Source organism: Daphnia carinata, chromosome 6 (assembly GCF_022539665.2).
Source record: "Daphnia carinata strain CSIRO-1 chromosome 6, CSIRO_AGI_Dcar_HiC_V3, whole genome shotgun sequence".
Classification (NCBI taxonomy): domain Eukaryota; kingdom Metazoa; phylum Arthropoda; class Branchiopoda; order Diplostraca; family Daphniidae; genus Daphnia; species Daphnia carinata.
In genome coordinates, this window is record NC_081336.1 from 3229286 (window position 1) to 3257207 (window position 27922).

At 39.1% G+C, this 27922-nt stretch overlaps 1 protein-coding gene and 3 long non-coding RNA genes across 5 annotated transcripts; 1 reads left to right on the plus strand and 3 right to left on the minus strand.

The window, feature by feature from the left end:
- Window positions 1-194: 194 nt before the first annotated feature.
- On the plus strand, window positions 195-27405 carry LOC130689549 (ABC transporter G family member 20-like). 2 transcript variants are annotated; one of them, XM_059495722.1, is made up of 13 exons: window positions 195-841; window positions 1168-1590; window positions 1935-2028; window positions 2094-2402; window positions 2461-2657; window positions 2740-2947; window positions 3034-3211; window positions 3276-3391; window positions 3447-3517; window positions 3583-3671; window positions 3755-3931; window positions 3998-4313; window positions 27396-27405. In XM_059495722.1, the coding sequence occupies exons 1-12, from the start codon at window positions 651-653 to the stop codon at window positions 4303-4305; spliced, it is 2361 nt and encodes a 786-aa protein (XP_059351705.1). In that variant the 5' UTR covers window positions 195-650; the 3' UTR covers window positions 4306-4313; window positions 27396-27405. The 2 variants fall into 2 exon arrangements, with proteins under 2 accessions (XP_059351705.1, XP_057368470.1); XM_057512487.2 differs by lacking the exon at window positions 27396-27405 and having other exon boundaries at window positions 3998-5090.
- Window positions 17217-17805, minus strand: LOC130689643 (uncharacterized). Its single transcript, XR_009000778.1, has 3 exons — window positions 17635-17805; window positions 17353-17578; window positions 17217-17291 (listed from the first exon to the last, which is right to left on the minus strand). It is a non-coding gene; the product is annotated as an uncharacterized LOC130689643 (long non-coding RNA).
- Window positions 19601-20373, minus strand: LOC130689646 (uncharacterized). Its single transcript, XR_009000781.2, has 3 exons — window positions 20241-20373; window positions 19931-20174; window positions 19601-19871 (listed from the first exon to the last, which is right to left on the minus strand). It is a non-coding gene; the product is annotated as an uncharacterized LOC130689646 (long non-coding RNA).
- Window positions 23071-25199, minus strand: LOC130689635 (uncharacterized). Its single transcript, XR_009421214.1, has 5 exons — window positions 25123-25199; window positions 24122-24718; window positions 23757-24052; window positions 23606-23675; window positions 23071-23323 (listed from the first exon to the last, which is right to left on the minus strand). It is a non-coding gene; the product is annotated as an uncharacterized LOC130689635 (long non-coding RNA).
- Window positions 27406-27922: the final 517 nt, after the last annotated feature.

The window sequence follows — 27922 nt, forward strand, 5'->3', positions numbered from 1 at the left end:
GCCATTATTTTTACGGGATGCATTCGGCCTTGGAATGCGAAAGATAGCACGCACTGCTGCACAGGTAGAGATTTGTTGTGTATATAGTTCCTACCAGGTGAATGCTTACCCATCCAAACATTGATAGGAAAGAGAAAATCAGAGAAAAAAAAATAACTTGAAAACATCTTATGTTTTTCCTTTCCAGGCTTCCAGGCCTACTTCTCACCTGTTCAAGCAGCAACCCTCGGTTAGATACAACAATATGTAGCCCATCGCCTGAAGCAATCATGCCGCAGTAGGATTTGTCTTTTTCGAGATGGCTTTTACCTACGGATGAGGGTAAAAAAATAAAAAATAAAAGTCTGATTACGGAAGGGAGTGTACTCTCTTCGAAAAAGCATGGGGGATACCGCAGAAGAACTAGAGAAGCGACACAATGCTTCAGGCATTGGGCTACATGTACCCACCTATTCTACAGTGGTGCCATCGCACAATGTAGTCGTTCGTAGTCTGGCGGCAAACGCAGTCCCATTAGGTCTTGTTGTCTCAGTGCTGTGTTGGCTTTCGTTGGCGTGTCGTATGTTGTTTTTCTATCAGTGGGGCAAAGGTGCACATGCACTTGTTTTTCCTGCAGCTTTTTTTGTGCGTGAATTAAAGCATTAATAAAAATGACGGACATCGTCGGAGGATCGGACGTGATTGTTCCGGCGAATCGGATTATTGGTGAAACTAACGCAGGATCAGATGGAACTGTCGTGCACGCGGTTACGGTCCGTAATGCGATTAAAGTGTATGGACGTAAAGAGAACCGATGTGCAGTACTGGATGGGCTACATATGACGATCAAAAAGGGAGCCATGTAAGTTAAACAATTTAACTATTAATAGAATAGTTTTGAATGAAATATCTCATTGGCAAGGATGAAAGTTATCAAAACATTTGTTTTTGCTTCTCGGAATTATTCATTGAAAAAGAAATGGGGGTGCGGTAGTTTAAATGTATTTGTATGTATAGACCCGAAAGCAACAGAGAAGATGACTACGTAACACAACAAAAAGAAAGAAAGAAACCGGATTTATCCGTTAACTGTTTGGATGGATTCTAGTTAAGCGCCATGTTATTCAACATAGTTTTCATTCATCACGAATACTGCGTTAACCGTTAGCCAATTAAATTCTCATTCAGATACGGATTACTTGGAGCCAGCGGGTGCGGTAAGACGACCTTATTAAGCTGTCTGGTTGGCCGCCGTAGTTTGAATAGCGGCGAGATCATAGTACTGGGTCAGGAGCCCGGCACTCCAGGCAGCGGAGTGCCCGGCCCGCGTGTTGGCTACATGCCACAAGAACTGGCATTGTACAACGACTTCAGCATCTCGGAGACGCTACGATATTTCGGCCGCATCTACAACTTGCGGATGGCCTTTGTCGATTCACAGCTGGAGTTTCTTTCCAAGCTGCTGGACCTTCCTCCCAGCGATCGTCCCGTCAAGACGCTCAGTGGCGGCCAGCAGCGGCGTGTCTCGTTTGCAGTCGCTTTATTTCACGAGCCTGAATTGCTTATCTTGGACGAGCCAACTGTTGGCGTTGATCCTGTACTCCGGCACAGGTGCGTGTGTATTCAAAATACGTTCCATTCATGCCCGACTGTCTACGACCTCGACCCTTAAATGGGATGTTTGTTTTTATTGTCCAACACTCATTCTGTGATTTGTGAGGAAAACAAAAAAAAATGGAAATTAGTACTTTTTGTCTCAACCTCCGGCCATAAATAGCCCTGCGCCCGTGTTGCTTTTGTTTTTGTTTATTTCGTTTCGGTTTTTGTGGAATTTGTTTTCTCTTTTTCATATTTTGGTCCTTTTAGAAACTACCAAAAGAACTTTCTTTTGCATTTGTTGGTTGATACTTTCTGAATATTCGATTCTTAATGACTTTTGTGGTGTATTATCGCAGTATTTGGAATCATCTTGTTCATCAGAGCATCCATCATGGAAGGACAGTCATTGTCACCACTCACTACATTGAAGAAGCGCGACAAGCTAATATGGTATTCATTTTCAACCACAAATAAAAAATTTCAACAAGATTTTTAATGAATTCTTAATATCTTAGATCGGAATGATGCGTTCTGGTCGTTTATTAGTGGAAGAAGCACCAGACAGCCTGTTGAGCCATTACCAACTGCCATCACTAGAAGAAGTATTCTTAAAACTTTGCATCAAGGACCGCGGTAATAGTCCTAACGAACAAAAAGCCAAGGTTACAAACGTTCCCAGTTCTAGCATGACAAGTCAAGTAGCAGCTCAATTACCACAGCCTTCAGCAGCCCATGTTAATATGGCATTTGACGACTCGCTTAGTCAAATCAGCGTCTCTGAACCAACCCGTGACGAACCTTCTGCATCACCTGCCAATGGCTTGGTAAATATAGCTACTGAGATTCCCACTAGCTAAACTGTACATTTTACTTGACTTCTAGACACCATCAGTCGATATCGAAATGGCTAGCAGAAACACGGACAAATTAAGCGAATTAACTGTCGGACCCACGGCAGATAATAACGTTATTTCTGCAAAACGCCATCAAAGTCGTAGCTTTCGAATGGCTCTTCCATCTTCATATCGGCTAAATGCACTGGTGCGGAAGAATTTTATGGTGACGTTTCGGAACATCGGGTGCGGTTTGTTTTTATAACTTTCCAATTGAACAGATGTCGAGCCAATATTTGACGGTTTCGATTATTGTCGGTTGATTAAGGATTTTTGTGCTGCTCTACTTTTTGCCCGCATTCCAAGCGACCGTATTTAATGTAACACTCGGACACGAACCCACTGGACTCAAGATGGCCATTGTCAATGACGAAGTGAATCCGAGCCAGGGTCGCGTTTGCAACTACTCAACAGATTGTTCGTACTCGATGCTCAGCTGCCGTTATCTTCGATACATTAAAGACAACATCATACAGGTAGAATGCTGTGTTTGTTTCGTTTGGCGCGTTGCTGAATGGAAGCCAAGACAATTAACGAGGGTAATTGCACTCTTTCGATGTAGGTCCCATACGAAAGTGTGTCGACCGCATTGGATGCCGGCAGAAAAGGAAACGTCTGGGGTGTGATCCACTTTGGACACAATTTTACGGAAGAATTCGAAATTCGGCAATCTGAGGGAGATGCAGTAAACATCGAAAACATTATACGAAGTAGAATCAGCATCAACATGGATTCCTCCAGTGAGTTTTGGAGTATTTTTTAAATTCTCTAATCGAAATGTAACCCTTTGTTTGTTTCGAGCAGATCAACAAATTGACGTGTTTGTCGAAAAATGGCTGTTGGAAGCCTATGGGAATTTTTTCCAAGATTTCATGAAATCGTGCAAGTTTGAACCAGAAGCTGGCTACCTCCCAGTAGTGGTAAATGAAGTTTTACTGCAAAACTTATTCGTCATACTTAAGCAGAATTGTACAGTTTCTAGATCCAGTGTACGGCCACAAAGATACTCCCTACACTGAATTCATGGCACCTGGTCTCATTATCTCGTGAGTTGGTTTTCACTTAATTAATCATTCAAAATAAACATAACAAGACATCTGATGTTTTTAAGGATCGTATACTTTATGGCTGTTTCGTTAACTGCTGGAATCTTCGTCGCTGAAAGACAGCAAGGTCTTCTTGACCGCAGTTTAGTGGCTGGTACGTCATACAGGATACTTTCTCTTAGTGAAGGAAAGGCTCTGTTAAGTAACTCGAATTAATGACACTATTGAATTTTACAGGAGTGCAGATGACCGAAATTCTGATCGGTCATTTGGTCAACCAGTTCACTGTCATGATCGGCCAAACAGCGCTAGTGTTCATGTGCACGTTGCTGATCTTCAGTATTCCATGTCATGGCAACCTGGTCCTTGCCATTTTTATCACTCTGCTGCAAGGCTTCGTCGGAATGTGTTTCGGTAATAAATTAATATTTAGTTAATGACCTTTTCTGATGTTAACATTCATCGATAAAATTTTTTTAGGTTTGTTGATTGCCACGTTATGTGACAATGAAAACAGTGCCCTCTTGCTGTCGCAGGCAAGTTTTCTTCCGTTTACGGTTATTAGCGGGGTCTGCTGGCCCATTGAAGGGATGCCGTTCTATTTCCGCAGTATCGCCTATACGATGCCGCTGACGTACGCCATTGAATCTTTGAGATCGATTTTTACCCGAGGATGGGGCATCGAACGACTCGATGTTTACGCAGGTATTTTAATCAGCATTGCGTGGATCTTTGCACTGTTGATTATGTGCTTGATTGTCCTTCGCGTTCGTAAGTATGCCAGTTAAAATTGGTTGTCAACCCAGTCCCTTATTTTTATTTGAATTACTTTTTCTTATGTATTATCGTCTTTTTGAAACTGAATTTTAATATCGTGATGACCTGGCGTTTGCCATAGTTATATAGCGTATTGTTATACCTGTTCCAAAGGTTTGATTCTCTCCGGATCATTGAATTTCCTTTGGAAATCTGTTTTTTTTTTTTTTTTTTTTTTTTTTACTCTTTTAGTTGTATGGGACAAGGTGAAGGTCAGATTTCTGGGGAAATCACAGTGTTTTTGGAAAAAGAAAAAAAAAGCTCAATCAAAATGAAAATAGAATTTAAAAATAGCTGATGGATCGTTGAAATAAAAAAAAAAGCTTTATTCACAGCATGGAAAATAAGGCATCCTGTAGAATTTTCAACAACAAAGTCAAAATCCTTTGCTTTTTTTGTCTACCCCGAAATTCCCCAGAATTCTATAAGGAAATTGTCTCTATGGTCGCATGTTTCCAGAATGACTTCCTCCCAAATTCTTTTCTTTTTATCGCAGTTTTTGTTCATCCCACTTTCTTTCTTGGGCGTGTATTGCCTTCTATTCATTTTGTTTTATTATTTCAAGGGCAAAAAAAAAAAAATCAAATAAAACAGGAAAACGTACTAAAAGGCCCAACGAAAAGCCCCACAAGACAAGAGGTTCTCTCCGTACCTATGCGGTCGCATGTTTCCCTGTATTAAAAGGAGCTTCTTCCTCTCATAAATAGCATAGGGACGCTGTTCAATGCGCTGACCATGAGCAAAAAAATGGAAAGTTTCCATGTTGCACTGTACACAACTTTAAACATTACAGCTTGGATTTCATCTTCCATATGAATTGGATTTCGGTTACTAAGTTTTCGACAATGAAAAAGTCAAACATTGCTCATGAGCAAAAAATTTCACTTAAACTCAGCAATATTCATTATAATAATGTCATCTAAAACAGGAAAATAAAATAAAACACAAAACTATCGCTAGGTGGCGCTATTGTCTAATCAACAATGGCTAGTCGGAACCTGAATTATTATAAAGAACAGCGATGCTTAATGGAATCGCATTGTATCATGAGCCATTAATTTTGAGTAAACTAAGGATGGAGATCACAATTTGTTGTATTACTCTACTTCAGAGAGTACTTCAGATAGATAATATTCTACTACAGAGCTGTAAACAACGAACAGCTGATCTGACTGAACCGAACTTCCTTCCATTCTCAGACCAAAGCCCAGAAACGGTTGAACGATACCTACCTACATAAAAACAAAGCAGAGTTACAGAAGCTGGTTAGATTTAGAGTCATAGATTTCATTGGAATTAAAGAAAAAACTTAGTAAACATATCGCTTTGCTTGACAAGGAAAGCCGCTGGCTCTCCCGAAATAAAATTTAGGGTAGAGGGAACATAAATCTGAAATCATAAAATACTATTTCGTCGTAAGCAGAGGAAATGCACGCCCCACCTCGATTGACCTACCCATTAGCAGTGACCTCGAACACATTAAACACCTTAGGCAATTCAGTTTCGAAAATCCAAAATTCTATTCTGATTTCTAGCTTAGTAGCTCACTCACCTGCACGGTGTGCACTAGTGTAGAAATATTTCTTTGGGAGTTAAATACTGATTCACGCCTTTAAGACATGGGTTAGATCATCGTTCACCTGCTGGATACCTATTCTGTGATTGGTTTTAATGCACCAATCACTCACAATGAAAGCCTCACATTAGCACTTGGTTTTGCCTATGCACCGACCTAGTCTTGTTTAGCCTTGGTAGATTCGAAAAACGTAATTAGTTAAGGTGAAATAGCTGGAATTCTTATCACGTGGCTTTTGCACTACACTGCGTCACCGCAATGCACTCCGTATTTTTCCACCTATGCATTTTACCATTTCCACAACAATTCACACTCTTACCACAATATGCAAACACACCGTTAAAATTAACAACCCTAAGACCATACCTGCCTATTCATCTTTAATGATATATTTGTTTTCCAGGATCCATTTGTTAAAAACTGATTGTCATTCGTGTATTTGATACGTGTTAGAGTTAAGTAGAAGGTTGGCATTCTCGATTAATCAAAAACAATTCTTTGTTTTTTTTTCTATTTCGTTCTCGATAAATTAGGAGGGCAATCTCGACGCGTCACGATGGGCTGACGGATCATCGCCAAAAAGGTATCATTGAGAAATTTAGTGTACTAACTGTGTTTTTTTGTATTTTGTGTATCTAGATTGGCCAGCCAAAGGACCGAAAAGGCCCAACGAGGATCGTCGTGGGAGCTAGAAGACGTCGTGGGATCGTCGAGACCGTCGCCAGTAAGGTATCAGTGATAAATCAAAGTGTACCAACTGTGTTTTTTTGTATTTTATGTATCTAGATTGGCCGTCCAAAGGACCGAAAAGGCCCAACGAGGATCGTCGTGGGAGCTACAAGACGTCGTGGGATCGTCGCCAGTAAGGTATCAGTGATAAATTAAAGTGTGCTAACTGTGTTTTTTTATATTTTATGTATCTAGATTGGCCGGCCAAAGGACCGAAAAGGCCCAACGAGGATCGTCGTGGGAGCTACAAGATCGCCGTGGGATCATCGAGATCGTCGCCAAGTAAGGTATCAATGATTAATCAAAGTGTACCAACTGTGTTTTTTTGTATTTTATGTATCTAGATTGGCCGGCCAAAGGACCGAAAAGGCCCAACGAGGATCGTCGTGGGAGCTACAAGACGTCGTGGGATTATCGAGATCGTCGCCAAGTAAGGTATCAGTGATTAATCAAAGTGTACTAATTGTGTTTTTTTGTATTTTATGTATCTAGATTGGCCGGCCAAAGGACCGAAAAGGCCCAACGAGGATCGTCGTGGGAGCTACAAGACGTCGTGGGATCATCGAGATCGTCGCCAAGTAAGGTATCAATGATTAATCAAAGTGTACTAATTGTGTTTTTTTGTATTTTATGTATCTAGATTGGCCGGCCAAAGGACCGAAAAGGCCCAACGAGGATCGTCGTGGGAGCTACAAGATCGCCGAGGGAGCTACAAGATCGCCGTGGGAGCTGCGAGATCATCGCCCAACCCCGAGATTTGCACTTTTTGGGATTAAGAAGAAATAAAGATGGTACGGTCGAGTATGGCCTAATCGGCTTTTGCTTATTTCGTTTGGTGTGATTTGTTGTGTTTGCTTGTGTTACAAATGAGTTCCTGATTCCTTTTCCCTTTTTCCATGCTAACTTCAACTATTATAGCTCAACTACGTTGCACTGAGCACTCACGTTCACTGCACGTTTGTCTTTAGATAACATAACCTTCCTTGCATTGTTTCGGCCCTTACTAATTGGTTGGAGTAGGTTTTACCAGAAGGTTTAGCACCTTAATGTAGTGAAAAAAGAGGAGAACGAAAAAGCGCCCATAAAAAATTCAAAAAATAAAAGCCAGTGGGCAAAAGGTCTTACAAGAAAAAAAAATTATGCTGGAGGACAAAAGCGGCCTGTAGTGTCAAGAGGGAAAAAATATGGCGGGCGAAAACGGGCCGCAATGCCAAAAAGAAAAAAACTGTGACGGGCAAAAGCGGCCGCAATATCAAAGAAAAAGCTGTGCAGGTAAAAATGGCCTAAAAGTTGAACAACTGAAAAAAAAAGATACATTCAGGTTATACTAATAACAGGAAACGTAAGTACCAATTACCACTTGTTTAGGGAAAATTCAATCGATTAAAAAACAAGATCGTTTTATTACACCAAAGCCGCCCTTGTATTAACGTAATGTAAATTACGCAAATTAACGCAAGAAATTTTCCTATTAGGAAACACATACGAGAACCACGAGAAAGATTGCATAGCAGACTAAATTGCAATAGCGTGGTTTTGTTTTAGAACTACGCATGCGCCTTGCGCCTTCAATTATAGAAGGCCGAGGAAGGCACACCGACAAACTGTAGTGCATCGTCAGATTGCAGCCCACCTAGTGACTAATGGTAGGGATTGGCCCCGCGCCAGCCGATCGAGGTGTTTCCTTGCTCATCAGGGAGGCATTTCGGGGAATGGTGTCTAATTTACTCCTGTGTGATTTGATCGGGGTTTTTAGTTAAGGCCCGCATCCCAAATGTAAAAAATCAAACGTTTACCAAGGCGTAGTTGATCTGCTTGCTAACCAATCAGTAGTCGAGTCAAAGGTAGGCCGTTTTCGGCGCCGAAAAATCGGCCATATCTAAAAAATGGCGCCGGGGTTCTCATAGTGACCAGCCATTCCACTTCTAGGGATATTACCCTATTTAGGGGGATTTAAGGAAAATTTTTGGAATCTAGGGTGCAGTTATGGAAATCTAGGGTTTCCGGGATTATCCAGGGCCTATTTAATTTTCTGGAGATTTCTCGGGATTTTGAGATTTTTGGCCAAACCGCTGTTGCTTTTGGCGCTTCTATGCAACTTCAAAAGTAAAATGTTCCTCAATAAGAGTCACCAAGCGGACAATGGTGAACGGTACGCTTTTCAGAAAGTAACACTGAATAGGATACACCACGAACTCCATTTGATCCTCAAAACGTCTGTGCCAAACATATCGCACGCCGAATTTTTTAAGACTCAAGTCTCCGACTGAATTTCTGACAAGCACTTGACCCAATTGCAAAAGCTGGGGAGAGTTCCTTGAATATATACGTAGGAATTACGAATCTATTTTGTTCAACCATGATGAACAATTTGTTGTTGAGACATGATGAACCCGAGGCCTCTCACACAATTTTGTTATCTAGGTGAGCAACACACTGTTCATTGGGAAACGCTGTGATTCTCTTGAGGCTTTATAACGTTGAAAGTTCGATGACAATTATTTTTGGAAAAAACCATATCTTTATTGCTTAACTAAACAAATATGATGGGGCAATCCGATGGTTTTATTTCCATAGCCAATTTAAATTTTTCTGGTAACTTGTTTGGCTTTGACGGGCACTGGTTAATTGCTTTAAAAATGTGTTCGATATAATACTGTTCTAAAATAAATAAAATGGGTTATTTTATTTTTTTTATTTACATTTATAAAAATAATAAAAAATTTTTTGAAGCAATGGCGTCTATAAGAACCGAACACGGACAGTCGACGTATGATCTCAGTGCTATACCACAGCGCCCTACCACAGCGCGACACCACTATTAGTCACATATTATATAGCTCCGGTATTAGAACGAAGGTCGATGAAAAATAAATTTGTTTGAGATGTGCGGTCCTGGCACAGTGGTTACCACCTTCGCTTCGCATTCTGAAGGCCCCGGGTTCAAGTCCCGACACCGCCAATTTCCCTCCCTCCCTCCCTTCCCCTCCAATTCTTCATTGAAGACACGCAAGATGCTTCATCTCATCGGATTACGCAAGCTTCTACAACAGATCAAGACGCAAGATTCTACGAAGAAAGAAAAAAAGAAGACTAGAAAAGACGACGAAGAAAGAGAGAAAGCAAGAAGAAAGAAAAAAAAAGAAGAGAGAAAACAAGAAGAAAGAGAAGAAAAGAGAAAAAAGAAGAGCCATGCCTACTATAAAGGGGCTAAATGGCACACCAAAAAAAGCCTTGCCAGGCTAAAAATGGCAAAAATAGCCTTGCCAGGCTAAAAATCGATCTGTAGTACTGTTCACTACCTCGAAGATCGAACCACAAACTGAAAGGTAGAGAAGAGGTGATCGTTGAACGTAGGCTGTTCGTTAGCCTCCCCACGGCCTGAAAGACGGCTCGTGGATGCAGGCAGCTTATCATCGGGATATGTGACCCAATTCGCTACCCGTAAGTTTTTGTTGTTCCTTTTTGTATCTAACACCATTAGTGCGTCAAGGTTGTGCGCCATCAGGCGTGTGTTAGTGTTGCCAAGTTGTTGTTGTTGTTGATGAAGTAAGAGATGTGGTTTTGTAAGTATATTATAACCACGTTGTTGTAAATAATAAGTAGTAATAAGTAGCTTCGAATCTAGCCTATTTTTTCCCTTTCCTACCGTAAGCTGGCCACGCGCGGCGCTAGGTTCCACTTTCCACTGTTTTTCCCACACATTTCAATTCTGCATTCGTGGGTTTGGGGTATTACGCCCCTCTGGCAATGCAGTTTTAGGCGCTGGAGGTATTGCGCGCTGACAGGCAGTTATTATAGTAGGCCATGTGAGTATGCCATGAAAGTAACAGGGATTTTTCTGGGGATTTTATTTTTTTTAAAAATAGGGATTTATGTCCCCAGTCTGGCAACGTTCTAGGGATACCACTTTGCGGAAAGTGGAAACACTGATGGTGACCCTGGCTGTGTACCCCGATTACCATCAACTGGGGCCTAGTTATTTGTTTCAGTGACAAATAACGATAGTAGTGGACAGTAGTTTTCCTGAAAACTTTGAAGACGCGGATGTTTCAGATAATAGAGAACCAAATACTTGTAAGAATCACTTGCTAGACAAATAATTTATTGTTTTGAAAAATTCCATTTTATGTTTTCATAAATAGAGTAGAGTACTCAGGTGATTTGCAGCCACATGATCAAGGATGTATTCCAGAAATCCTATACAAACATAAAAAATAGATGGCAACTAAATTACAGAGTAAAAAAGAAAATACTGCTTCCAACGAGAAACAGCCCTCATGTGCCTTTCAGGTCAGAGGTAATGACAAAGGTGACAGTTTATTACTATAACACATTTCCTTATTGTGTAGGTAAACCACCAATACTTGAGTTGAGTGAAACCAATCCAGCAAATTACTTGGTGAGTTCTTATGTTAAACTGTGGTAGTCCGGAAATGAGAAGCAGTGTGCCATCAATCTGTATGGAAATAAGCCAACTCGAACTTTGTAATCAAAATGTGTCAACCTACGTATTTTGTGTTAAAGATGTATTTTCATTTTTGCAGGCTCCAGGTCTACCAAATCTTTGCAAGCATTAAACAAGTTCTGTGAAGACTTACAGGAGCACGAAAAATCATAGCAGTGATTTCTTATGGCTGAATAGTTGCCAAATCTCCTCAAGATGACAATGTATTGATAAGGTTCACTGAGGTAAAACTATCAGAAAAGACCTCCAATCAAAGTAGATGATGAGGAAAGCAAATTAAGATCAAGAAAAATGGCATATCTATGAAAATCACAAATGTCAATGTCAGATATGCCCGAGACGTAATGACGAACCTTTGGCGTCGAAATGCCTCACGAATTCTGCTCATGCAGATCCTTTTAACATACAAATTCATCAAAGCTAGTAAACAAAATGCATATCTCACCGCGAAACTCCATTTACAATGTTTTTGAAATATAGGTATCATCTCTCCGCTTTAAACCGCACAGACGAAGCGATCGTTGCATTCCATCATGCCGTCCACCTAGAATCATCAAATATGGATGCAAGAATATCTTTTTGCTGGATTGCGTACCAAATGGGTAACTTTCGCATTGTTTGCTGCTAAGTTTTTATTCTCATGCCATCGTGAAACGTTGTAACAACAGGTCGCCATGAAGAGGCTTGGGAATCTGTCACTCAAATACTCTGAAGCTTCCCAAATTGAGGTTGCGTCTTACATCTCAGGTACATTTTACTTTTCGAACGAAGGCCGAAACAATCAATTCAATGCTGATTTTGTGTCATGCCAGGAACGCACTACAAAAGGACTAAATCTTGAAACATATACAAACTGGAATCTTACTTTTTGTCCAGTAGACTTTTTACTCGGCGTGGAAATCATGCTCCATCGGTCGGTCGATGTAGCCCGCGCAATTCTTCCCGGGAACCATGTAATGGTAAAACAATCATATCTAGCAGACACTGCATAGATTTATTCATTCTGACATGTATGAAATGCTTTCATCGATAGTCCACATCATTACAGGATCCCCACTGTCAAGGGATTTATTTCTAACAGATTTGACATCCACAGAAATGTTACTCCACAATAGCAGTGGATGTAAGAGTTTGCCGGAGGCTATTGATACCGGTGCAATTTCGACCTTTACGTTTAGTGACCAAAACACATAATCACAACAGAGTCTTTATAAAGTTTTATCACAGCTACATGCAGCGACGATTTGTATAGTCCTTGGAAAATCTGTGTTACCAATAGGACTCCATAGCTAGCATAAGAGCGCCACCCTCCCATGGCCAGCCTTGTCACCGAAATTCATCGGGTCAACTTAATCTGACTTGAGTGCGAGACATTCTACCGATGATATGAGATGATTCAGTTTGTTTGTGTAGGAGATGGTTTTGACCCCACCTCCATGAAAGCCACAGATCGCCCTATGGATTTTTGAGGAGCTGTTGATGACATTAAAGCTGCTGCTCCGTATGCCCATGAAGATCCGTTAAATCCAATAATTTAAATTATGGAAGTAAAATACAATTATGGATACGGTTTCTAAAAAATCGCTTTGGATCGACTCCAAACGAGAACGTAAGTAATCCACTACTTTTCCGTCAATGGAAAAAAATATTTTAATGCAATTCTTTTCCATTCGTAGATTTTTTTGTAAGATGAAGCCAGACGAATCGGAAGGTACGGTCACGTTTTTACTTAATTCGTTTTAAGGCTGACAGTATATTTGAACGAAGTATGTATCTGCCCGATGAACGTTTCATTTTGATTAAATTGGCGTGAACTGAGTCTGCTTCTGAAAGTAAGTTGATGCATATTTTATGTAGTAGAGGTAAGTAAAAAATTTCGTGACCTACAAAATTTTGAAAAATTTTATTACAAATTTTGGTTTTACAGTGTTCAGCCTCTTTACACGTAATCTGAATATAAGCCCAGCTTTCATCTAAGTTAGTGAAACCTTGCGTGGTAAAATTCTTATAGTTTGTCCCATCAACGCCAGATGGCTACCCATGCTAGTCACCTTGCTTGACCCTCTCATGGCTTACCTTGCTTTTTTCTCGGCAGTTGCATTTGTGTCGTGCATGAACGATGTAAGTATTTTTTTGCTTGTTATTGCTGTGATATAGCTTTGGTAAAGTGTAAAGGACAATTAGGCGTTCAAAATGAAAGCCTATCAATATGCTTTAATTTAAATATTCGAAAGGAGGTAAGCACAACTAAACGTTGTCATTTCACTTTGTTTGTGAAAACTGTGTATTAAATTTAATGGCGGTATTTCGATGAGTGACGTAGTTACTATTAGCGATTTCCAGCACATGGTTGCCATAATAGTAACTTCGTATTCAAAAAGAAAGTGAAAGAATTTCGTGAGCAGCAAAAGGAAGCTATGGAAAAGCTTGATCTGATACTAAAAGTCCCGGTGTTTTGTCTTGTTATTTAATCTTTTATACCAACTATGGCTTTCTTGGTCTAAAACTCAATAGGAATTGGATACATCTGCGGCAAAAGCCAAAACATTTTGTGATTGATATAAGCCTCGGGCGACGTTCTGATAAGTTTTTTCTACCAGATGCCAGCCAACAGTCACCCGTACTGTCTTGCACTTGCATCACGTGGATCATTTTACATTGATGTTTGCAAATATCTGGTAAGCTTTTTGTTTTCTTGGTTCAGAAGGCCTGGGTGCGTTTCTGCTTAGAGTTCAAAAATCGCGAGGCAATACAATAGCCGCAATATGTTCTGTAATTGTTATGATGGAATCCGGGTATGATATTGCAAATTTTTTTCTTAATGGATGATCAGAATAACTAAAAATTTTTAAACAGTGCCAAAAGATGTCAATGATTGCTTATTTGCCTATTTGCAAATGCTGACCAGCTTACTTGGAAGCAGAGAATGTAAGGTGAAGTTTTGATTGCTTGCTAAGAAAGGAACGATTTTGGTCTTCACCCTCCTGCTGGAATAATGGGATGCTACCAATATCCATCTTTCACAGGTATTTGCTTAGCCTTCTCAATAAGATACTGTGTGAGTATACATAAGCATTTTGTTCATTTCTGTAAATGCTAGGACCATATCACTCCACAAGCTCAACTGATGTGTGATTTAATGACATTAGCCATCACTAGTGTGTAAAGAATTAGTGATAAGAGATATTGAGCTTTAGAATGATGTCAGTGTCAGCTCAAACTATGAGTAAGCAAAGTAATGATATAATAATTTGATCAATAAGCCATACTTTCAAACTAAAATTTTCCCGTTTGGCTTTAGACTTCCTTAATGGCTTAGCCTCTCAATCAATGCACCTGCTGTTGAATAGGGCACAACACTTGAGCTTTATACACCTCACCGCCTTGCATATTCTGCATGTGTTTTTGCACTAGCTATTGGTGTATTCTTGTTTAACTTTGAATTCGTCGGAATTGGCAGTATGAGCTGATAGCGATAACATGGTATAGTTCATCATCGTTCGATAACAAGACCCGTTAATTAATTGAAATTGGAATGCAGTACACTTTTAATGGATCCCTTTTTTGTTATCAGATTTCTCATATTATTACAGCTGTTTCGGTGCTTGGCGCTGCATTCCACTTGAAGGATCTGTCCAGTTGCGTTCAACACCAATCTGTTTATGTGACTAACGACGAGAACAGGCCAAGCTTTAGGCAACCATCGTGTCATCCCGTAATCACGAACAAGTGGTGATTTATTATATTTTTTCATTCGGAAATGAATGGTATCATGTGTTGCAAATTAATGTGTCGCTTTCTCGCTTGAATTTCATTAGGATGGATCGTAGGAATCGCAGGGACGTGATTGTGCAATGGCAATGGCAGATCGGAATAAAAAGGTTTTTCACCCTGTGAACAACAAGTCTAGCTGCAGCGGCAGTAACAAGCGTTGAGCAAGCAAGAACGGCATGCAAAAGCAAGTATAAACCGACATCGTGGAAACAACTCCCATCTAGTTCCCGATCCGGCTCTGGGTGAAGGTACTGCCATGGGCGCTCAACCTATCACGCACCACCATCACCTGTTAAACAATCTTCTTTATTTGTGCATGTGAGTAAATTCTTCATTTTTTTTTCTTTTACTTTTTGTATTGGAAAATGGGAAAGAAGCAAAGAAAGAAAAAGAAAATTTAATTTTAAAAAGTCATTGCTTTTGTCTCTCCCATTTTCCCTGTCCTGTCATGTTTTAATGTCTTAAGTTAACCGACGTGTTTTTTAAGTCAAGTTTAATATTAATATTATTATGTGTTGAGTGTGTGTAAAAAAGCAGTATATGAAAAATATGACGAGTTTTTTTTTCTATTTGCTCCATTCGTTTCTTTTGTATTTGTCAAATGCACAACTTGTACTGGACCGTTATTTCCACGGAACTGTGGTCGTGATTGTTTTTCGACGTTAAATGCGCCACTGTTTTCAGAGGCGACTGACAGGTGATACAAACGAAAAATTCAAGTCGATAACGTAAAAAACACTAGAGAAAAAAAAAGGGTTTTTGCTTTACAACTGATGTGCAATATATGAAACAATGGAAAATCACCCGTCTGAGAAATAAAGGGTATTCAGGATATTACGTATTGGTATTCGTAAAGGCGAGTGGCCTGGGTCTTGGCTTCGCTGTTCTGAGCCAGTGAATGGTCAGGCAACGAAAAGGCAGCTTGCTTTTTTTTTCTAAGTCCAAGTATTATGCCTAGGTTCACTATTATTAATAGTAGTATTAAAATATGTGAAATAGCTAAACGGTAAAGCATCGGCTTCATAAGCCAAAGGTCTTGAGTTCAATACTCAGAGTCGCCACGACATGCTCTTTTCACAACTCACATTTAATATGTCAAAATAACGAAAAATGCCAAAAATTCTTATACCCTGACAAACGGACGCCTAATTCGCAGGAGATTTTTCATCCCATTCCTTGACCTGCGTTCAAGCAATAGTCTCCGGTCTAGGAATTGAACCACAGACGTTTGACACTGTAGACCAGCACTCTACATTTGTGCCATGACCGTCCTTATATAGTCCACTTTAGATTTTTATGGCTATGTTGAAATGAGCTTTACACTAGGTTATTATGGAATGACTTTTTCACATTAAATGAAGAGTGGTTAGATTGATGGTAAAGCACGTGATTATCATGTGAGATTTCTTGGGTTCGATCCCCAAATCAGTCATTCTACAGTTAAATAAATAAATAAAAAATTTAAATCATTTTAAATATTTTTATTTTCCCTCCTTCCACCCTCAAATCCACCACTTTACATAATACACATACAATACATACATAAGTACACTTAAAACTAACCCTTTGGCTGCCACGCCACCTTAACTACAGTCGCTACCGTCGCTATCATAGGGATAGCGACCAAAGGGACTTGCCCGAGGGCAAGTCCGGGCTGACACGGCCATGAGACCTTTACGGGAATGCACACCCCAGGTCTCATTAACCGCATCGAAGAAGGGAATTCCCTGTGGTGCATTGCCTAAGGGCCGTTTGGCCAATCTTGGGCAGTTGCGACTGCTCCACCCCATGGCAAATAGACCATGGAGCAGAACAGCGCGGCCCGTCCCTGTCAAGCTAAAAAAAAAAGGGGATAAACGGTGGGTGGCAGCCAATGGGTTAATTAACAATAAACACTACAAAATACACACACAATACCAATAGAAAGGGCGACGACGGGATGACGGGCTAGGCGACGACGGGCGAGGCGAATACGGGGCGACGGGCGAGGCGGCGACGGGACGACGGGCGAGGCGGCGACGGGACGACGGGCGAGACGGCGATGGGACGACGGGCGAAGTGACGACGGGGCGAAAACGAGGCGAAGGTGATGCGACGGGCAAGGCGAACACGGGGCGAAGTGACGACGGGGCGAAAACGAGGCGAAGGTGATGCGACGGGCAAGGCGAACACGGGGCGAAGAGTGAGGTGAAGACGGACGATGGAGCGAACGAATTTTGCGTCGTGGAACTAAAGAAGGAGATGGCATGGTTCTTATGACAAATATGAGGAAAACGTATCACTACATGAGGAATATACGATTTTTGGCTTAATTATAACGGAGCAGGCAACTTTACTTATGAATGTTGTCCGAAGACTGAAAAAATTGTAAAGCCGCCAATTTTGCTGAAGAACTCAAAGGCTTGGCACTCCTACGGCAGGAAGTGAAATTTAAGCAAAGCAATACTAGGCCAGTGTAAAAGCTTAAAATACCAAGTGATTGGTCTGATGTCCATGTCTATGTGTGTTGGCTGGTGATGGTTAATCGCTTGTAACAAAACGAAGTGGAACATGATGTGTCTACCAGATCAAAACTGATTCTCATAACTGGGCAACGGGTAAGAGAATGAGATAATGTGTTTTGATTCTAGGAATTCACAATATTGGTAACCTTCCTCCAGGTTAGTATCTTTTGTGTTCCAAGTTCCACAAACAAGAGCTTAAAGGTAGAATAATTCAATTGGTATACTGATGGGCAAAATACAAGTTAGATACCTCTCAATGCACATGGTGGAATGCCAAAGTCACTTAACATGGCAGTCTATGACTGTTCAGAATTGGCATCTTGCATAGCTTACAAGAATACCCGTTACATAAAAAATGAACACTTTGGTATGCTTAACTTCCAGCAACTACACAGGAAACACATCACTTAATTGCAGTTAATTTTATGTAACTTTTCGTTGGAATAAAACACAATGAACCGAAATTTTCAAACACAACTTTCACTTGTCACACTACTGTCAAACGTCATCGCAAAACAATAAAGGTAGCGCACCAGTGACATCTAGTTTTTTCTTTACAACTAAAATAAGGTCCGACAAAGTGTTTTATTTACAACTAAATGAAAAACGAATTGCAGAAAAAGTTGTTTATTCAAAAATCTAACTATTTCTAGGACAATACATTATTTGAACAATACAACATTTAACAACGATTTCATTCTGTTCAATATGCGCGTACCCGATCAACATCAAACGGTATTTTTAGCACAAAATGATTCTACATATTTTTGCTTAAAATGGGACTTCATTTCTTACCTGCTGTTTCTGCATGTAGATCACCGCACATACTCAAACTGTTCTTTTTCTTTCGTTGATATAAATATCAAAATAAAGGCGACGAGATGAGACCAAGAGACACATCATACCTGAGAATCAATTTGAAACCGTAAAATGTGACAAAAAGCACGAAAAGTAGTGCGTGTACCTTTACAAGTTTCGGTTTGGAAGTCTGTCGTTGTCCGAGTATCTGATGAACGGTGAACCTTCACCAAAACCAACCATTAGTTGCTGGATGAGCTAACGCTTGGCTACAGGTTGACCATCAGGCGTGAAATCATTGAATATCCTCTCCGCTACTCTTGCAGATGATATGGGAGACATACTTAATTGGCGCAAGTCCTTAACAATCGACTTAACTCTTGAAGGATCAGCTGCGAATGCTGGACTATCAGATTTACGGCTGCACATATTTTCATTCACACGACTGTTGTTGAATACAGCTGGACAGATCCTGCAAGTGGAACGTAGCTCAAACACCGAAACGACTGCAACGATATCTGAATTTCAATTAATTAACTGAACTTGTTATCGGACGATGAACTTTGCCATGTAATCGCAGATCAGCTTGTACTGCCAGTTCCAATAAATGAGGTTCAACAAGAATGCACCAGTAGCTAGTGCAAAAACACATGCAGAATATGCATGGTGGTGAGGTGTATAAGGCTCAATTGTTGTACACTTGTCAATAGAAGGTGCACTAATGAACATCAGACGCTAAGCCATTGAAGACACCTAAAACCAAAGAGGAAGATTTTAGTTTGAAAATATGGCTTATTGGTCTAATGATTCTATAATAACTACTTCGCTATTATAGTTTTCACTAACTTTGATATCATTCTAAAACTCAATATCTCCCAACACCAATACCTTATAGACTTTAAGAGATGACATGAAGTCTACCAAACTTCCACAATCCATTCCAACAGTGAGAACCAATTTCATTACATCACAACCCAGTTTTGCTTGCAGAGTGATGAGGACCTCACATTTACACAAATGAGTAACATCTTATGTAAAATTGCAGTCTTATCGAGAAAACTCAGAAAATACCTGTGAGAAGAAAATGTTGGTAGTATGCCATATTCCAACAGAAGAGTAAAATCCAAGATTGTTCCTTGCTGAGTCATCTGCCAGTATTTCTACTCGTGCTTTGTTTTCTGTCCTTCCAAAATAAACTTGTTGGCATTTGTAACTAGGCAAATAAGCTATCAACAGCATTGGTTTTTTGTCACTTGGCACCTGTTTGAATTCATGAAAATAACATCACATTAAAATCATTATGTACTGTTACAATTTTTTTGCTATTCTAATCATTCTGTACGATAAAAACTTGTAAAATCATACCAGATTCCATTATGCCAATGCCAGAACACACAATAGTTACTGAATTGCCTCACGATTTCTGAATTCTAAGCAAAAACACATGCAGGTCTCTTTAACCAAACAAATAAGTTATCACACATTTGCAAACCCAAATATAAATTGATTCATATGATACAATTGGAAGACAGTATGAGAGGCTGCCTCAAATGTTGTTAGGCTGGCATCTGGTACAATAACGGTGAAACATTAATCAATGCGTTGCCGTGTTCCAACCATAAATGTTTTAGCTTTTGGTACAGATACATCCAGTTCCTTTCGAGCTTTAGACGAAGAAACCCACCACCACTATTAAGAAAAGAAAATGATAAAACTCCCGAGGCGAAAGAAAGCTTACAGTATCTAACCAAACTTTTCCAGCGCTCGCATTGCTTCATTCTGTTGCTGGCGAAAATCTTTCGTCTTCTTTTTGAACGGGTTTAACCAAGCTTGAAACTTTGCACATTCATGTGTTCCTTTGGTGTAACACTGACCTAACACCATCTATGGATAACAACGTACCGTCGCCATTTACTAACAATTAACAACGTTCTCATCACATCGAACACCATCCACGAATACCGTGAATATTCTCAATACCATGCATGCCACCTATCAACAACATTAAATACTGATTACTTTTAGCGCCACCTATCAACAACTATAAATACTGATTACCTTAAACAGAGATTATTTTAACGCCACCTATCAATAACAAATACTGAATATCTTCAGCGCCACCTATCAACAACATTAAATACAGATTACCTTTAGTGTCGCCTATCAACAATATATACTGATTACTTTAAACACCACCTATCAAGAACAATAAACACTGATTACCTTCAACGCTACCTATGAAAACATTAAATATTCATCACCTTGAATGCCACCTAGTTTTAACGTAATATCCATTTTCGAAGTCATTTATGAATAACGTAACTATTCATTCTTCGGCGCCATCTATGTTTACCAGTACCATCTATTCTTCAGCGCCATCTATGTTTACCATTACCATCTATTCTTCAGCGCCATCTATGTTTAGTGGTACCATCTATTCTTCAGCGCCATCTATGTTTAGTGGTACCATTATTCTTCGGCACCATCTATGTTTAGTGGTACCATTATTCTTCGGCACCATCTATGTTTAGTGGAACCATTATTCTTCGGCGCCATCTATGTTTAGTGGAACCATTATTCTTCGGCGCCATCTATGTTTAGTGGTACCATTATTCTTCGGCGCCATCTGTTTAGCGGTACGTTCTGCGCCATCTATGTTTAGCGGTACCATCTATTCTTTGGCGCCATCTATGTTTAGCGGTACCATCTACTCTTCAACGCCACCAATGAATACCGTTAATATTCATTACCTTCATCATCACCTGGGAATAGCGTTATCATTCGTTCTCTTCACACCCTCTTAGGATCGGCTTAAACGTGTCATTTGTGAAAACAAAGACGATAAAGGCGCCACAGAATCGTGGATTTATCTTGTTTCCACGACAAAAATGCAACTGAATCCGCAAATGAAGTGATGAAGTTTTCCAGTAGGGAGGAACTGTTTTCAAACACCATCTGCTGAGCAACTGTTTCCAACTACGGTGAGCAAATGTTTTTAACTCCATCAGCAGCACTAGGAGACTAAGAAATTTTGTTTGTTATATCACTGCTTTTTAAATTAAAATTTTAAAAGTCTATAGTTCTTATTTCAAATCCAAAATTAGCCGATCAAAAAAAAAAGCAAATTGCAAAACAGGTTGTAATAGAACATAACAATACTACGAACACTATTGATGGTCCTTACCATTCCTTGACATCTCGCATAATCGCTTTCACGTGAGACGTGTTAGTTGACTGTCTATTGTTAGCGGATGTAAGGAAATACACCAGCTAACATCTCGTCTGCATGACAATCTGAAACAGAAATATACGTGTAACAAAAGGTATGGTACCTTGCTTGAGGAGACACCGGACGAGAATGAGTCACGCACAAAAGCTTCTATACACTGGATCAAAGTCAATTCACTCTTCTATTTCCATTGCGCTTCCTCAACTCTCATCGTACTTTTTTCCAACTTTTTGTCAGGTTTCTGGGTAACAGTCGGTAAACGGAAAGTGAAAACGTCAAAAATAAAAGATACCAACACCCACGACTATACATGTCTAGCGTAGGTTTGATGAAAATTAAAACTGGGATAAAGCTGATTAATAAATAGACAACATCCGACGATAAACACACAAAGAACTTTACGAAATATGAACAACATACCGTCAACGGTAAAGGAGTATAGGAATGAAGATCAACTACCTCGATTGTGTATCCTTTTTTTTTTTTTTAAAGAACTGTATAGCAGCTGCAGCAACCACATCTCAATTCAACTGGGGAGAATTATCCTGAATAAACAAAAAATTCAGTACATCAGGTATGGCATAAGAATTAACTGAAAAGTTTACATCCCTTTTAGCATTGCCAGGATCGGAAACCTGAAAGAATGGCGGTAATCATGCATGTTGATTTCTTATGAACGATTGTCGATTATGTTCAGGAAAAATGGGTCGATACTAGTGGAAACAGAATAGAGCAAACACAAAAAAAAAATTCAAATGAATTCGTTAATGATCACTGTAGTTACATTTCTGCTGGCATTACTATAACAGATCCAAGTATTTCATCATTTTATTATTCCAGCACTAGGATACGAGGCACATCCAAAAATCTGTGAGAGAAAAAAAAAAAAAAAAAACTAAATAAAACAAATAAAATTCATTAATACAACGTCAACAAATATTACCTTTCCATTCCTGGCGTTGGAAAATGTACTTGACATAAATTTGGACGAAACAATATCATACTTTGAAAGTATCTTTTTTCCATTCCACTCACTGTAGTTAAAAACAAAATCAATATTATCCTACAGTAATTTTTTTTTTAAAATTACCCTTATTTTAGCATCGCCACAATCTTTAATAACTGAAGTTGCTCTAAACTTCTTTGGCCTTAAAAACATATACAAACATGATGGAAATCCTTTATGCGATAAATGGTAACACTTGCCTGGGCAGTTAGTTCATCAATAATTACTAATGCCAATGCCGCATTGTGACGGCAAACCCCTCACTTTAGGCTCTAGACAAACACGGTTCAAACACTAGTTAAGATCTGAAACGTGCTGTATAGCCAATGGTTATGGATGAGATTGACAAAATCTAATCCCAAGTCGAACTTGAACGCCAATAATTTTTTCCTTTCACATGAACAAATCCTTTTTTCTAGTAATCTCTTCAATTTTCCTAAAAAATACCTCTTTAAATTCCTGCCAGAAGTTCAGACTGTATCATGGTTTTTACATCAGCAACACACTATAGATCTGGAAAACAGCTAACAGTAAGGATTACTAATCAAATATAAAAAATTTTAAACTGAATTAAAACAAGATTCAAGTGAGGTTAAGAAAAATTAAGGAGAAATATAGGATTTTAAGTTTAAAAGAAACTAACAGCCTACATTCATAAATGAAAGAAAAATTGGTCCATCAGAAGCAACTAACAACTTCAACATCACAATCAGTGTCATACCTGTGAAAGAAGTTGCATTTAGTTTCCATGGTTGATCCAAACACATGCAGCATGTTTGTTATTGCCAACAAAATAGTTGTATGACTCCATAGCTGGAATTACAATGGGCTCTGTTTTCCTGAACAGCTTGAATTCTCCTGGCATAAATCTCTCCTGTTGAAGTTGTCAAATACAAATGCAGACATCTAAATGAAAAACAAAAAATTAATAGTTTAAATGGAAATACTTCATAAATACCCAAAAGGATAGTTTGTTGGCACCTAATAAGAAATACTAGTCCTTTTAGCCCAAGTTATATCGAGAATACATTTTTAAAAAAAGTTTTCACAGAACACATTTCTGTTATAACAGCTAATTAAAAGCTGTATCATTCCAATCACATAGATAGAATGAATTTTTTCAGATATAACAGCAAGTGATGTAATACCAAAGATATGCTTTAACAACGATAATCCAAAAGTAGTTACCAAATTGAAGCCAATGAAATTCAATAACTATTTTCTGCTAGATGGTTGCAACACGTGCATCGTGGAAACACTGTTGGTACAATCATTAAAACAAATCGTACACACTTTAATGCCCGAGATGCTTTAACAACGATCATTCAAACATCTTTACCCAATTGCGCGAAATGGAGACAGAATTTTTTCTTCTGGCTAGGTGCGACACGTGCATAATGGAACCAATGCTAAGTTTCACAACACAGAAACCAATCTAATTAACTACCTTCCGCGTTGTCTCATGATTCAACGGCCACCTGGTGGTGTCAACTGTTATCAGCGCCTCTAGTTTGTAATGCCTGCAAAACAACTTGAGCTACGCGTGTTAAGCTCCACAGATGGCGTAAACGCAGTACGTGACAGTTTTGGCCACCACTTTTTGCGTACATCGCTCTTTAACAGCAAGCTTCACACCTGATAAAGTAAGGTTACGGTTAGCCAGTTAACATACCAGATTAAGCGATTTAAATACCAGAACTTTACCAGAATCAAGAATATCCCTCGCCGGAAATAAAGCCCTAGAGTCCAACTACAAGACGAACGCACTTGATAAAGATTTCTTCGTCACCGATTTTTTGGCCAATAAAAATTTTACTATTTCTTCTCCCACGATATGCAATCCGTGCCGTATGTTCTTCCTCTGCCTGCCTGATGTCCTTTATTAAAACAGAAAATGATATGAGAGAAAATGATTTATACACAGGAAGTGTATATAAAAAGCAGTTTAAAGTATTAATTTTTATAAGTATCACAGTGGAAAAGTTGTTTTCCAATCCTTATGTTGTAGACAGGAATTAGCCAACTTTTAAGAAGTTCCTGTGCTTGTACAGCTCTTCAGACAGGAGGACAAATACAGCAGAATAACTGCATGCACACCTGTAGCTTTCCTACTGAAAATGCCTACCTATAAAAATGACATGAAACATAATACAGTAAAACATTACACATCTTTTGAAAAAGAGAAAAGTAATACAAGGGCACAAGCTAAAAGACGGTAGGGTGCATTTCTCTGATCTCTTGTAGTTGTGTTTTATTCAGACAACATGAAAAATCCCTTTCCATATATTCTGCAACAACTGCCTGAAAAAAAGAATGGAAAAGGATTGATTAGCAAAATATAAAAGTTCTGAAGTTGATTGCATATGCTTGTAAACAATTAAGATGGAAGTCCAGAATGATTCTTATTTGAAAAAGACATGTTATTCAACTGAACTTTTTTTTATCAGCTAAAACACTGTGACTGTAATTACTATGATGGTACAGGCATCCTGGAAATGTTAGATGAAATAAAGTTAAGTAAAATACATACATAAAATACAGAAGAATGGAAATTAGCAAATTTTTTAAAAACTGTTTTAGCCAATTGGAATGATACGCTTCCTTTGGTATCTTTCTTGAAATGCATCATTCTTAACCATTTTGTCCTTATAATAAGATTACCTAACAAATAAAATTTCTACAAAATTAACTTTTAAAAAACTCACCAAAGCTTTTAGCATTCCATTTCCACTGGCAACCAAATCCTTTGCCAAAATGTTTGGAAGACCCAGGTCAAATGTTTACAACTTTGGAAGATCCCAATCAAACATTTACAACTCTGGAAAAACAAATAAAAAATTTATAACGTTGAGATATAATGAAACAAAATATGCTGCTTTGCTCCTCCCAACTCTCACTAACACATACCATTATCTCATTTTCATGGGCGTTGTTTGTTTGAATTACAGAATCGACGGAAAGATGTGTAAGGCAAACATATAAAGCTCAACAAAACTCTTGCAATTTGCAACTGGTAAGGCTACTATTAAAATTGTACTTTCGGAATGAAGATCAAAGGTCTTCAAGACAGAATCTCCCAACGACGAACCGCCAAGGCCCGATCAAAAACATGCAGCAAACATGTACGTGGGCTTCACTTGCTTTGCCTTCCCTATTTGGAGCACGCACAAAAGTGAAAAAGCATCTTTGCATTGTGCCAACATGCTCTCTGTCACGAAACAACATCCAATCGTCTCCGACAAGACCCGAATAAAAAATGAACATGCAAAACACCCTACCCACTCGCGGGAAATAGTGCCAGGTTGTCAGATTTCAGAAATCGTGAACACCGTGAATGCTCGCCATCTATTGACAAAAATATCGTGAAAGCGGTTCCTGTGTTGGTTATGTAAGCTTTCTGGGCGGAATTTCTCTCGTGAAACTTTTCTTTTCGCGCTCCACTCCATCTGTATGTCCTGCATAACCGGATAAAACAAGTCTGCTCAGAAGCCATCTGCCTCCACGTCAATTGCTATCAGCTAACAAACAAAAATTATTTGACTTTATCGAAGTCTTTAAGACTTTGGGAATTTCGAACGTTATCGCCAACGGTTATGGCAAATTCAACACCTCGTCGCAGACCATTTGATGCGTTTTATTTTCTATGAGACAAGAGGATGGCACTGTTGCTTCGTTCATCCACCTTTAGCGGATGCGCTCTAGATCCCTTCTTTCTGGATTTATCCGGAGTGTATAGTTTCAATAAGATCGTCAGTACTGGTCTAGAAACGTTTGTTATTGTGCTCACCTATTGATTAAAGCCATCCCAGCAATCAGAAACGATTTATGAAATTTTGTTCTGAAATGAAACGCTCAAATTTTGTGCCAGGGGTACGAGGATGTTTCCATTCAAAAGGAAGTTGGTCACTTCGGAAGAATGTTCCGAAAAATCCATTATGTGGTCGCCGTTTTTTTTTTTTTGGAAATTTTTTCTCTCTCGGAAAAGAAAAAAAAAAGGGGGGAAACCATCACGAACTTTTAGCAGCGACTCATTGTATGTCAAACACACAAAAGCTCTGGTACGGAAAAACGGAACGTTTGGTTCACGCACACATGTAGCAGTGAACCTGTAAATAAAACATACTGGAGCTAAATGCCTCGGCTGTAACGAAATTAAGGCTAATGTCACTGCGAAAGTATCTCCCCAAAAAGGAATTAAATACACGTTTTTTCCAATCCTACTCCTGTCTACTTTTGCCCCCATTTAGTATCTGTATACGCAATCAGCGGATGTGTACAAGGCCCCTCTTTTTTAAAGCCATCGCAAAGATTTAAGCGCTTCAGTCGCCCCTGGTCAAAACACACCCCAGTCATTCCACATTTATTGTCTAACCTTTAAAAGGCATTATAAAGAGAATGGTTTTTTTTAGTTAATTTTCTTGTTGCGCCTTTAGTCGTTGAACTGAGTGTGTACAGCTATTTTTATTAGGAGTTATTTCAGATAAGATGTCCATTTTTCTAGGCGAAATAGACATGAAAAATGTACTGGTTCTCCAAAGTCCTTATGAAAAAGTTAAATGAGGAACTAAATAATAAAAAAAAAAGGTAGTTACTTTATGAATTTAAGTACTTGTATATGAGAATGATTGACTGTACAACAAGCTAAGTATTCTCGCTCTATCACTCAAGAGATTAACACCAAACACGAAACACCTGACTGGGCAAAAATCCAACATTGTTTTAGCCGAAAGAAAATGCATGTCATTTGACCATAAGAAAAATTTAGTTCCAGACTATCAACTAGTCATATTTTTGAAGCCATTATAATTGGGAAAGAAAGGCGCAATCTTATCCTCTCATCTCACACGAATTTTTAAGGGGGAAAAACTAGAAGAACAAAAATAAAATAGAAATAGGAGTTTCGGGTCATTATACTCACGGGGCGACCAAAGTTCGTCCACATCCCCCGAAGCCCACAGTCCCGTGATGAACTCGCGAGTTGCGACCCAGATTTTCACTGCAATTTTCAAGAAATTAAATAGAGGTCAGCAGGACAAACGAAGACCTTTTTCTTGGGATGCTATTTTTATTATTTCATTGCTTCATTTTTAAACTCCAATTTAAGGTTGATTGATTTGCGCTCCAAAGCAAGTGAAAAACCCATATGGGGATTGAGCTTAGCGGGTACTATCATTCATCTCCCTAACGCTTTCTCTTTTTTTTTTTTTTGAAGTCCGCCCAATACTGGACCAAAAGACTTGGCCAGCATGTTGTCCGTTTTCTTTAAAAAAAAAGCCATAACTAGGCCTACTTAAGGTGCATTCACACCAGATATACGTATAGCAGTGGCGAAACGAAACCAAGTAAAAATGACGAAAGGGAAGACGATAAAAAAAAAATAGTTCTATAGTTAATTGGAAGAGAACTGTGTGTCCGCAAAAGCGGAACGCGCACAGCAAAACGAGAAGAAAAAAAAACTAATAAAAAAAACAAACAAAACTGGCGGACAGCGTGCGATCACATATT